Source organism: Gigantopelta aegis, chromosome 3, assembly GCF_016097555.1.
Source record: "Gigantopelta aegis isolate Gae_Host chromosome 3, Gae_host_genome, whole genome shotgun sequence".
NCBI lineage: Eukaryota > Metazoa > Mollusca > Gastropoda > Neomphalida > Peltospiridae > Gigantopelta > Gigantopelta aegis.
The window spans coordinates 2,110,476-2,123,543 of record NC_054701.1 but is presented as its reverse complement, the minus strand read 5'-3'; the positions used below and the strand labels follow the sequence as shown (position 1 = coordinate 2,123,543).

The 13,068-nt window shown below is 38.3% G+C and overlaps 1 protein-coding gene across 1 annotated transcript in view; it reads left to right on the top strand.

The window, feature by feature from the left end:
• The window catches only part of LOC121367372 (telomere zinc finger-associated protein-like), a 33,151-nt gene extending 20,509 nt beyond the window's left edge, over nucleotides 1-12,642 (top strand). Inside the window, exons 4-8 of the mRNA XM_041491507.1 lie at nucleotides 301-443; nucleotides 2,046-2,119; nucleotides 3,788-3,871; nucleotides 10,043-10,137; nucleotides 10,699-12,642. Coding sequence (XP_041347441.1) covers nucleotides 301-443; nucleotides 2,046-2,119; nucleotides 3,788-3,871; nucleotides 10,043-10,137; nucleotides 10,699-11,325 — 1,023 coding nt within the window. The 3' untranslated portion in view covers nucleotides 11,326-12,642. The remainder of the gene's footprint in view (nucleotides 1-300; nucleotides 444-2,045; nucleotides 2,120-3,787; nucleotides 3,872-10,042; nucleotides 10,138-10,698) is intronic.
• The last annotated feature ends 426 nt before the right edge of the window (nucleotides 12,643-13,068 follow it).

Here is a 13,068-nt window from a genome sequence, read left to right as displayed (position 1 = left end):
TCCGTCTTATCTAGTCTCAAAACTGTCTCATCATAAACATCAACATTTGTTTCACTTACATTCATAATTAAGTTTTTAAAACATTTAGATTTTTAAAAAGTTTTAAAATAGACTTACCTTAATATTCGTTTTGAAATTTTGCTTTTACACACATTGTGTTTTTGACGTAATTATTTAAGTTTTATTTTTAATTTAAGCCTATTCATATACTTAACTTTGTTTCACACCCTATAGCTGGTGCATATTGTTGTGCTGGGGTGTCATTAAACATTCATTCATTCATTCATGACTGTTTTTCAGAAGCACGTTGAGGAGAAGCACCTGGGAATAAAGAACGAGAACATGTGTCACCTGTGTGCATACCGGACAACCACCGGGCTGAACACACTCACCCAGCACATGTACACCAAGCACAGCATCCCGCTCCCCACCAACTTCAAAGTGTGAGTTTACTTAGAGACATACTCACCCAGCACATGTACACCAAACACAGTGTTCCACTCCCCACCAACTTCAAAGTGTGAGTTTACTTGGAGACATACCCACCCAGCACATGTACACCAAACACAGTGTTCCACTCCCCACCAACTTCAAAGTGTGAGTTTACTTGGAGACATACCCACCCAGCACATGTACACCAAACACAGTGTTCCACTCCCCACCAACTTCAAAGTGTGAGTTTACTTGGAGACATACTCACCCAGCACATGTACACCAAACACAGTGTTCCACTCCCCACCAACTTCAAAGTGTGAGTTTACTTGGAGACATACTCACCCAGCACATGTACACCAAACACAGTGTCCCACTCCCCACCAACTTCAAAGTGTGAGTTTACTTGGAGACATACTCACCCAGCACATGTACACCAAACACAGTGTTCCACTCCCCACCAACTTCAAAGTGTGAGTTTACTTAGAGACGTACCCACCCAGCACATGTACACCAAACACAGTGTTCCACTCTCCACCAACTTCATAGTGTGAGTTTACTTAGAGACGTACCCACCCAGCACATGTACACCAAGCACAGTGTTCCACTCCCCACCAACTTCAAAGTGTGAGTCTAGTCTTGTTAACTACTGGTGTAGAGACAGTAATGTTCACCTGCATGTTTATGTCTAACATGTTTCTCAGTGTTGTGTTCAGTATGTAAGTTTGAGGGATAAAAAAAGGAAAAAGAAAGAAATGTTTTATTTAACAATGCACTCAACACATTTTATTTACGGTTATATGGCGTCAAACATATGGTGAAGGACCACACAGATAATGAGAGAGGAAACCTGCTGTTGTCACTTCATGGGCTACTCTTTTCAATTAGCAGCAAGGGATTTTTTATATGCACCATCCCACAGACAGGGTAGTACATTCCACGGCATTTGATATACCAGTCGTGGTGCACTGGCTGGAACGAGAAATAACCCCAATGGACACACCGACGGGGATTGATCCCACACCGACCGCGCATCGAGCGAGCGCTGTACCACTGGGCTATGTCCTGCCCCGTTTGAGTGATCACTACACAAAGCTAAAATGTTAAATAATGCTTACTAATCAATTTTCAGTTGATAAACAACTGCCAATAATCAAAGTGTTGAAAATGAAATGTTTACTGCATGTAGAATACGTATCACAATTTGTGGCATCTAAATTCTATTTTTGGATTAAAACAGTTTTGTTGCTGTACTTGTAGTAACAATTTCAGTCCATGTTTTGTCCCACTGATTAATGCTGGTTCAGGGCCTCTCTGTTTGGAAGTAGCAGGACAGCTATGCATTGTTCTGATTTTCAAATTAGGAGGCTGCTTCCACAAATCTGAAAACAAAAATTTCTTGAAAGTGAAACAATGAAAAGTTGAGTACAAAAATATTCGCCACTTTTGGTTTGCAGTCAACATTGATTGTTTAATTTAATACTGTTAACTTAAATATGTGCATATTCATTTACCCCCATCCTCCCCTGCCCCTGTGTTTAACCAAATCTTTATATTAATACTGTGGGTATAGTACTATGGTTGAGTTTTTATATGAACAAATAATTTTGCAGGTTCAAATGTGAGAAATGTGATTTTGAAACGTTTCGAGCCCGTGTGTTTACCAGCCACCAAAACATGCATACTGGTTAGTACAGTTTGTATTACATACCTATTCAGTTTTACTGTAGTAATAAAGTCATTTTCTAACTGTGTTGTAATTTATCTTGTTCATATGTGCAGTCTGGTCTGGAACTTTCAAATGGGGAATTCCCTGTTTATTTTTACTAGAGTTTGTGCCTTTTTGTTACTTACGTCATATATTTTACAAATATTTACTTACATCAGATAATTATGCAAGGTATGACACATTTTTATACACCCATTTATGGGTCGTATTATGGTATGGCATTGTCCGTGCGTCTGTACATCCGTCTGTTAATTTGTTCTTGTCCGGACCATATCTTGCATACACATACATACAGGACCATCAAACCTCACATGTAGGACCAACTTGGGATGTTGGTGTGTCGCGTACTATTACTAGGTCACTGTGACCTACTTTTCACATCTATTGCACACAACAGTAAATGCTTGTCCGGACCATATCTTGCATACACATACATACGGGACCATCAAACCTCATATGTAGGAACAACTTGGGATGATGGTGTGTCGCGTACTATTACTAGGTCACTGTGACCTATTTTTCATGGTCTACTGCACATAACAGTAAATCCTTGTCCAGACCATATCTTGCATACGGATGCATACAGGACCATCAAACCTTATACATAGGAAAAACTTGGGATGGCGGTGTGCCGCATACTATTACTGGATGGTGGTTGGTCCAAAACAAACTGTTCATTTATCCCATTGCAATTTCACATAATTACAATTGAATCATAATGTAACATATTCATTAATATAGATGTGGTTTTCCATCAAACTCCTGATTATGTACAGTCAGACCTCGTTACAACGACCATGTTCGTCCCTGGGTCACTTTGTTGTTATATCGAAATTGCTGATGTATCGAATAATACATTTAACAAAGTTCGAGATCTCCACAGAGTAAATCCATGATTGAGTGTTGATAATACATTTAACAAAGTTCGAGATCTCCACAGAGTAAATCCATGATTGAGTGTTGATAATACATTTAACAAAGTTCGAGATCTCCACAGAGTAAATCCATGCAAGGAGTGTTGATAATACATTTAACAAAGTTCGAGATCTCCACAGAGTAAATCCATGATTGAGTGTTGATAATACATTTAACAAAGTTCGAGATCTCCACAGAGTAAATCCATGCAAGGAGTGTTGATAATACATTTAACAAAGTTCGAGATCTCCACAGAGTAAATCCATGATTGAGTGTTGATAATACATTTAACAAAGTTCGAGATCTCCACAGAGTAAGTCCATGATTGAGTGTTGATAATACATTTAACAAAGTTCGAGATCTCCACAGAGTAAATACAGCACTGCGCACACATTGTTTTCACCTCCTATTTATTGCACTCATACATTTTGCGCAAAAACATGCCACTCGACTGCTACACGATCTGTGGTATATATTATGTAAAATATAATCATGCAATAAATAGAAAACGAAAACAGTGGATGTGAAATTGTGTATATGTATTGTATAATTATTTTTATCATAGGAAGACTTATGTCCTTTTGTTGCTAAAAGTAACTAAATTAGCTTTTCAGTTAAAACAAAAAATTTGACTTTCTATCTTCACAATGCATCTGTTCAACTTAGCCAATCTGTACTAACAGACTACTAATTTTATGGTTTTAATTTTAGGAACCCGTGACTGGCAATGTGACATCTGCCAAAAAAAGTACACAACAGAACACAATCTGAAATGTCACAAGCTGTGGCATGATGGTAGGTAGTGTGTCGTACTGAATGATTGAACTGGTTTTACATGCTCATATACCACAAAGGTTTCAAGCATGCCCACCACAGGTTTAGCCTCTGACAACGTCAATGACTTAAGTCCGGAACAGTCGGGGAGTGGGGAGTTTGAGGTGGGCGGAATTTGGAATAAAAAATTTAGAAGTTAGGACAAAGACCTAAAGCCAAAAAAGATAGCTAACACATTCTAATCATGTCTGGAATAAAAACTACAAAAGTAAAATTTTAATGTTCGGCCGAAAATGTTTTAAGGTGATTTGAGCAATTTTGATGGGCTGTCAAAAATACACGTAAAATTTGTGGCCTAAACAAGTAAAGTGCAACTAAGCCCTTACCTGGAGGTAAAGTCGGTTGGAAGGTTGGCGCCTAAGGTGATAAGACGAACTCTCTGCCGTGGTTTAGTGGTTTAGCTAGTTCGACGGAATGGGTGGGCAGTGATCTTCAACACTCTGTGGATGGTGGTGTTGTCCATATCCTTGAAGAGGATCCCTTGTCTGTAAAGACCATCCTGGCGTGACATCACCACAAGGCAGATAGTCGCATCACGTAGGTCCATGTCGTGGATCACCACCTCACTGCCGTCGAGGAAACACTTGAAGATTCCCTCTTGGATGCCGCCCGGCAGTGAGTCCACGTTGGTGGTATCGCCTGCCAAGTACTTTGAGTACTGGTTCTTAATTTTGTTGGCCTGTAAGCTCCAGGAGGCGAAGTCCTTGCCTCGGCCAGACGTGGAAGGCCATGCCTTAGCTGGCTAGTCACTCGGGGCAGTGGTGGCCTTCCGTTTCACAACACCAGCCTTGTTCGTCTCAATGGAGTCCCTCGGGAGTGAGGGTCTCTGACGGAGAGGAGCAGGAACGGGAGAAGCTTGTCAGGTCAGGCTGGGCAGCCAGCAGTTGAGCTGTTGGTTTTGGCCTCCCCTCTCACCTGTGCTGCCCCTGGTACACATTTCCTCTTCTTCTCTTCGGAGCCGGCTGACTGTACACCAAGGTTATGGTTGCCAATGACCCGGTGTACTTGATACAGTACTCCAAAAGGATTCAAGATGACTTGTTAAGAAACCCCAGTTGGGGGGAGGCGGGGTGCAAATCGAGAGAACATGCAGAAATGTCTATATCCCCCATCTATCCTCATCGCTGTCACAATATCGGAATGTGTCTTACTGAAATAAGTCACGAACAATAAGTTAAATCTTGTATTGGTTACATTTTGCTTAGCTCACAATCAAGTATTTATTCACATTGCATGGTTTTCACAATTTTCTTAAGCAATTATACTTACTGTAACAAACAATACACAAGCAAAATATCGCATTTCTTATGGTGCTAAACAATTGACATCATTTAAATTGCATTAACATCTTGCGGGATTTCATCTCATGGGAATTAAATGGTTCCTATTAATCATCCAAATGCAGGATAAATGCCCACACCCAAATAAAAACCAAAAAACACTAACACCATGCAAAAGTGCCTGGTTTCGGTTGAAAGTGTTCATTAGTATACTTGGAGAAGACTATATAATATTAAGGTGTTTTTTTCATTTTCTCCGCTCCCTCCCAATGTCGGTTATTTTGAGCTAGATATAGCATTGACATAGTGTTTAGTATATCATATAATTAGGCTGCTGTCGAAGTCGGATGTGAACAAACTGTACCATGGGTATGTGAGATATCTGTGTTGTTTAGTATGGGTATGTGAGATATCTGTTTTGTTTAGAATGGGTATGTGAGATATCTGTTTTGTTTAGTATGGGTATGTGAGATATCTGTTTTGTTTAGTATGGGTATGTGAGATATGTGTTGTTTGGTATGGGTATGTGAGATACCTGATTTGTTTAGTATGGGTATGTGAGATATCTGTTTTGTTTAGTATGGGTATATGAGATATCTGTTTTGTTGAGTATGGGTATGTGAGATATCTGTGTTCTTTAGTATGGGTATGTGAGATATGTGTGTTGTTTAGTATGGATATGTGAGATATGTGTTTTGTTTAGTATGGGTATGTGAGATATCTGTTTTGTTTAGTATGGGTATGTGAGATATGTGTCTTGTTAAGTATGGGTATGTGAGATACGTGTCTTGTTTAATATGGGTATGTGAGATACCTGTGTTGTTTAGTATGGGTATGTTAGATATATGTTTTGTTTAGTATGGGTATGTTAGATATCTGTTTTGTTTAGTATGAGTATGTGAGATATCTGTTTTGTTTAGTATGGGTATGTGAGATATCTGTGTTGTTTAATATGGGTATGTGAGATATCTGTGTTGTTTAGTATGGGTATGTGAGATATCTGTGTTGTTTAGTATGAGTATGTGATATATCTGTGTTGTTTAGTATGGGTATGTGAGATATCTGTCTTGTTTAGTATGGGTATGTGAGATATCTGTGTTGTTTAGTATCGGTATGTGATATATCTGTGTTGTTTAGTATGGGTATGTGAGATACCTGTGTTGTTTAGTATGGGTATGTGAGATATCTGTGTTGTTTAGTATGGGTATGTGAGATATCTGTTTTGTTTAGTATGGGTATGTGAGATACCTGTGTTGTTTAGTATGGGTATGTGAGATATCTGTTTTGTTTAGTATGCGTATGTGAGATATGTGTGTTGTTTAGTATGGGTATGTGAGATATCTGTTTTGTTTAGTATGGGTATGTGAGATATGTGTGTTGTTTAGTATGGGTATGTGAGATATCTGTTTTGTTTAGTATGGGTATGTGAGATATCTGTTTTGTTTAGTATGGGTATGTGAGATATCTGTTTTGTTTAGTATGGGTATGTGAGATATCTGTGTTGTTTAGTATGGGTATGTGAGATATCTGTTTTGTTTAGTATGGGTATGTGAGATATCTGTTTTGTTTAGTATGGGTATGTGAGATATCTGTTTTGTTTAGTATGGGTATGTGATATATCTGTTTTGTTGAGTATGGGTATGTGAGATACCTGTGTTGTTTAGTATGGGTATGTGAGATATCTGTGTTGTTCAGTATGGATTTGTGAGACATCTGTGTTGTTTAGTATGGGTATGTGAGATATCTGTGTTGTTTAGTATGGGTATGTGAGATACCTGATTTGTTTAGTATGGGTATGTGAGATATCTGTTTTGTTTAGTATGGGTATGTGAGATATCTGTTTTGTTTAGTATGGGTATGTGAGATATCTGTTTTGTTTAGTATGGGTATGTGAGATATCTGTTTTGTTTAGTATGGGTATGTGAGATATCTGTTTTGTTTAGTATGTGAGATATCTGTGTTGTTTAATATGGGTTTGTGAGATATCTGTGTTGTTTAGTATGGGTATGTGAGATATCTGTTTTGTTTAGTATGGGTTTGTGAGATATGTGTTTTGTTTAGTATGGGTATGTGAGATATCTCATTTGTTTAGTATGAGTATGTGAGGTATGGGTATGTGAGATAAATGTTTTGTTTGGTATGGGTATGTTAGATATCTGTCTTGTTTAGTATGGGTATGTGAGATATCTGTTTTATTTAGTATGGGTTTGTGAGATATCTGTGTTGTTTAGTATGGGTATGGGAGATATCTGTTTTGTTTAGTATGGGTATGTGAGATATCTTTTTTTATTTAGTATGGGTATGTGAGATATATGTTTTATTTAGTATGGGTATGTGAGATATATGTTTTATTTAGTATGGGTATGTGAGATATCTGTGTTGTTTAGTATGGGTTTGTGAGATATCTGTTTTGTTTAGTATGGGTATGTGAGATATCTGTGTTGTTTATTATAGGTATGTGAGATATCTGTTTTGTTTAGTATGGGTATGTGAGATATCTGTGTTGTTTAGTATGGGTATGTGAGATATCTGTGTTGTTTAGTATGGGTATGTGAGATATCTGTGTTGTTTAGTATAGGTATGTGAGATATCTGTTTTGTTTAGTATGGGTATGTGAGATATCTGTGTTGTTTAGTATGGGTATGTGAGATATCTGTCTTGTTTAGTATGGGTATGTGAGATATCTGTTTTGTTTAGTATGGGTATGTGAGATATCTGTTTTGTTTAGTATGGGTATGTGAGATATCTGTGTTGTTTAGTATGGGTATGTGAGATATCTGTTTTGTTTAGTATGGGTATGTGAGATATCTGTTTTGTTTAGTATGGGTATGTGATATATCTGTTTTGTTGAGTATGGGTATGTGAGATACCTGTGTTGTTTAGTATGGGTATGTGAGATATCTGTGTTGTTTAGTATGGGTTTGTGAGATATATGTGTTGTTTAGTATGGGTTTGTGAGATATCTGTGTTGTTCAGTATGGATTTGTGAGACATCTGTGTTGTTTAGTATGGGTATGTGAGATATCTGTGTTGTTTAGTATGGGTATGTGAGATACCTGATTTGTTTAGTATGGGTATGTGAGATATCTGTTTTGTTTAGTATGGGTATGTGAGATATCTGTTTTGTTTAGTATGGGTATGTGAGATATCTGTTTTGTTTAGTATGGGTATGTGAGATATCTGTTTTGTTTAGTATGGGTATGTGAGATATCTGTTTTGTTTAGTATGTGAGATATCTGTGTTGTTTAATATGGGTTTGTGAGATATCTGTGTTGTTTAGTATGGGTATGTGAGATATCTGTTTTGTTTAGTATGGGTTTGTGAGATATGTGTTTTGTTTAGTATGGGTATGTGAGATATCTCATTTGTTTAGTATGAGTATGTGAGGTATGGGTATGTGAGATAAATGTTTTGTTTGGTATGGGTATGTTAGATATCTGTCTTGTTTAGTATGGGTATGTGAGATATCTGTTTTATTTAGTATGGGTTTGTGAGATATCTGTGTTGTTTAGTATGGGTATGGGAGATATCTGTTTTGTTTAGTATGGGTATGTGAGATATCTTTTTTTATTTAGTATGGGTATGTGAGATATATGTTTTATTTAGTATGGGTATGTGAGATATCTGTGTTGTTTAGTATGGGTTTGTGAGATATCTGTTTTGTTTAGTATGGGTATGTGAGATATCTGTGTTGTTTATTATAGGTATGTGAGATATCTGTTTTGTTTAGTATGGGTATGTGAGATATCTGTGTTGTTTAGTATGGGTATGTGAGATATCTGTGTTGTTTAGTAGGGTATAGGTATGTGTTGAGTATCTGTTATTGTTTAGTATGGGTATGTGAGATATCTGTGTTGTTTAGTATGGGTATGTGAGATATCTGTCTTGTTTAGTATGGGTATGTGAGATATCTGTGTTGTTTAGTATGGATATGTGATATATCTGTGTTGTTTAGTATGGGTATGTGAGATATCTGTTTTGTTTAGTATGGGTATGTGAGATATCTGTCTTGTTTAGTATGGGTTTGTGAGATATCTGTTGTTCGGTATGGGTATGTGAGATATCTGTCTTGTTTAGTATGGGTTTGTGAGATATCTGTTGTTTAGTATGGGTATGTGAGATATCTGTTTTGTTTAGTATGTGAGATATCTGTGTTGTTTAATATGGGTTTGTGAGATATCTGTGTTGTTTAGTATGGGTATGTGAGATATCTGTTTTGTTTAGTATGGGTTTGTGAGATGTGTTTTGTTTAGTATGGGTATGTGAGATGTCTCATTTGTTTAGTATGAGTATGTGAGGTATGGGTATGTGAGATAAATGTTTTGTTTGGTATGGGTATGTTAGATATCTGTCTTGTTTAGTATGGGTATGTGAGATATCTGTTTTATTTAGTATGGGTATGTGAGATATCTATGTTGTTTAGTATAGGTATGTGAGATATCTGTTTTGTTTAGTATGGGTATGTGAGATATCTGTGTTGTTTAGTATGGGTATGTGAGATATCTGTCTTGTTTAGTATGGGTATGTGAGATATCTGTGTTGTTTAGTATGGATATGTGATATATCTGTGTTGTTTAGTATGGGTATGTGAAATATCTGTTTTGTTTAGTATGGGTATGTGAGATATCTGTCTTGTTTAGTATGGGTTTGTGAGATATCTGTTGTTCAGTATGGGTATGTGAGATATCTGTCTTGTTTAGTATGGGTTTGTGAGATATCTGTTGTTTAGTATGGGTATGTGAGATATCTGTCTTGTTTAGTATGGGTTTGTGAGATATCTGTTGTTCAGTATGGGTATGTGAGATATGTGTGTTGTTCAGTATGGGTATGTGAGATATCTGTCTTGTTTCAGAGAAGAAGTTCATCTGTACGTACGACGGTTGTAGTTACTCTGCCATCCAGAAGAGCAGATTACAGGAGCACATCAAGAGAATGCACACAGAAAAGGTTTCATACAGATTATTTTCATTGTTGATACTGTTACAGATTATTTTCATTGTTGATACTGTTACAGATTATTTTTATTGTTATTACTCTTACAGATTATTTTTATTGTTATTACTCTTACAGATTATTTTTATTGTTAATACTGTTACAGATTATTTTTATTGTTAATACTGTATGTGCTTAAAATCGGTACATTCAATAGACTTTATCTTTCTCCTTCACAGCCCATGATCTAGATCTGGTACATAATATGTAAGTACAGTTCATGTGAAAAGAGGATATAAAAGATCTCCTACATACTGCTGATCAAAGGAGAACCTTGTTTCTTCTCCAACCTCTAATAGACTATCATAACTGAAGACTGTTTATACAAAACCTGATACGTTCACATGATGTTTTATATTTCAAACAATTATAAATTGATTTATAAACACACTTCGTTTGTGATGTTTTTGTCCCCAGATAGCCCCAGATTAAGCAGTGTGTTTTGATGTGTGTATTGTTCCAGATAGCCCCAGATTAAGCAGTGTGTTTTAATGTGTGTATTTCTTATTGTTCCAGGACGTGAAGCCATACTCGTGTCACCTGTGTCCTCACAAGTCAAAGATTGCTGGCAACCTCGACAAACACCTTCGCAGTGTGCACAATCTGCACATCCCAGACAAACGCAAGTACTCACACCTCTATAACCTGGGACGCAACCTCAGTCACCTGGAGGAGACGCCTTATGGGACAGACCAAGACAGAGAGCGAGACGGAACTCACCAGCAGGCTGACGAAGACCGCCCGTACGGCTCGGAGGCTGACAGCATGCTGCAGGGTGAGTCGACCGTCGCTGAACCCGAAACACTGACACCGAGCTCCATGGATCTGAGTCGTAAACACCCGGTCACAGAACATGTGGTGGGGGGTGGCCTCGACAAGGACAAGGACACAATGTTTACGAACATGGCCAACGCTAATCCAGCCTTCCTGCTAGAGGCCTACCAGAGCGCGATGGCCCGGGCCGGCCATGTGACGGGGCCGCCGCACGGCATGCCTGTCTTCCCCATGCCACAGCCATACCGGTCAGCTGAGGCTGTGCCCAGCATGCCGTACGTGATGCAGGATCAGTCATACGCGGGGCAGTCCACTGATAGCTACACACTGCAGGACTCAATCAACTACTCCATGGACAGTTACCGCTAATATAATGTTAATGTAGGATCAGTCGTACGCGGGGCAGTCCACTGATAGCTACTCACTGCAGAACTCGATCAACTACTCCATGGACAGTTACCGCTAATATAATGTTAATGTAGGATCAGTCTACGTGGGGCAGTCCACTGATAGCTACACACTGCAGAACTCGATCAACTACTCCATGGACAGTTACCGCTAATATAATGTTAATGTAGGATCAGTCTACGTGGGGCAGTCCACTGATAGCTACTCACTGCAGAACTCGATCAACTACTCCATGGACAGTTACCGCTAATATAATATTAATGTAGGATCAGTCGTACGTGGGGCAGTCCACTGATAGCTACACACTGCAGGACTCGATCAACTACTCCATGGACAGTTACCGCTAATATAATGTTAATGTAGGATCAGTCGTACGCGGGGCAGTCCGCTGATAGCTACACACTGCAGGACTGGATCAACTACTCCATGGAAAGTTACCACTAATATAATGTTAATGTAGGATCAGTCGTACACCGGGCAGTCCACTGATAGCTACACACTGCAGAACTCGATCAACTACTCCATGGACAGTTACCGCTAATATAATATTAATGTAGGATCAGTCATACGTGGGGCAGTCCACTGATAGCTACACACTGCAGGACTCGATCAACTACTCCATGGACAGTTACCACTAATATAATGTTAATGTAGGATCAATCTACGTGGGGCAGTCCACTGATAGCTACACACTGCAGGACTGGATCAACTACTCCATGGACAGTTACCACTAATATAATATTAATGTAGGATCAGTCGTACACCGGGCAGTCCGCTGATAGCTACACACTGCAGGACTCGATCAACTACTCCATGGACAGTTACCGCTAATATAATGTTAATGTAGGATCAGTCGTACGCGGGGCAGTCCACTGATAGCTACACACTGCAGGACTCGATCAACTACTCCATGGACAGTTACCACTAATATAATGTTAATGTAGGATCAATCTACGTGGGGCAGTCCACTGATAGCTACACACTGCAGAACTCAATCAACTACTCCATGGACAGTTACCGCTAATATAATGTTAATGTAGGATCAGTCTACGTGGGGCAGTCCACTGATAGCTACTCACTGCAGAACTCAATCAACTACTCCATGGACAGTTACCGCTAATATAATTTTAACTGTTTGCATGGATAGTTAGTACTAATGTTAAAGGGACATACTTGAGTTTGCTGCAATTTTTAAGATGTTATCGACTAACAGAGACTTTTTAACGATTGTAATTACATATTAAATGTATTTTCCTGCATAAAATATTAGTGGCTGTATATTAAATGTTTTTCTGATCGTTCTAATAGTTGTACTTGGTTAAATTTCATTTTATTTCCTAAAATATGTTTTTTTCGTACATACGAAATTATTTGAAGACAAAATCCAGTTTGGGCTTCTTACAAATATTAAGACAACCAGAAATACATTGAATATAAAGACACGAATATTCTAAACAAGAAAATATATTTAATATGTAAGTTTAATCGTAGAACTATTTTATTAGTTGGAAATATCTTATAATGGAGCAAACTCAGGAATGTCACTTTAACTGCATGGACAGGTACCGCTAATGTAATGTCCACTGTCTGCATGGACAGGTACCGCTAATGTAAGGTCCACTGTCTGCATGGACAGTTACCGCTAATGTAAGGTCCACTGTCTGCATGGACAGGTACCGCTAATGTAAGGTCCACTGTCTGCAT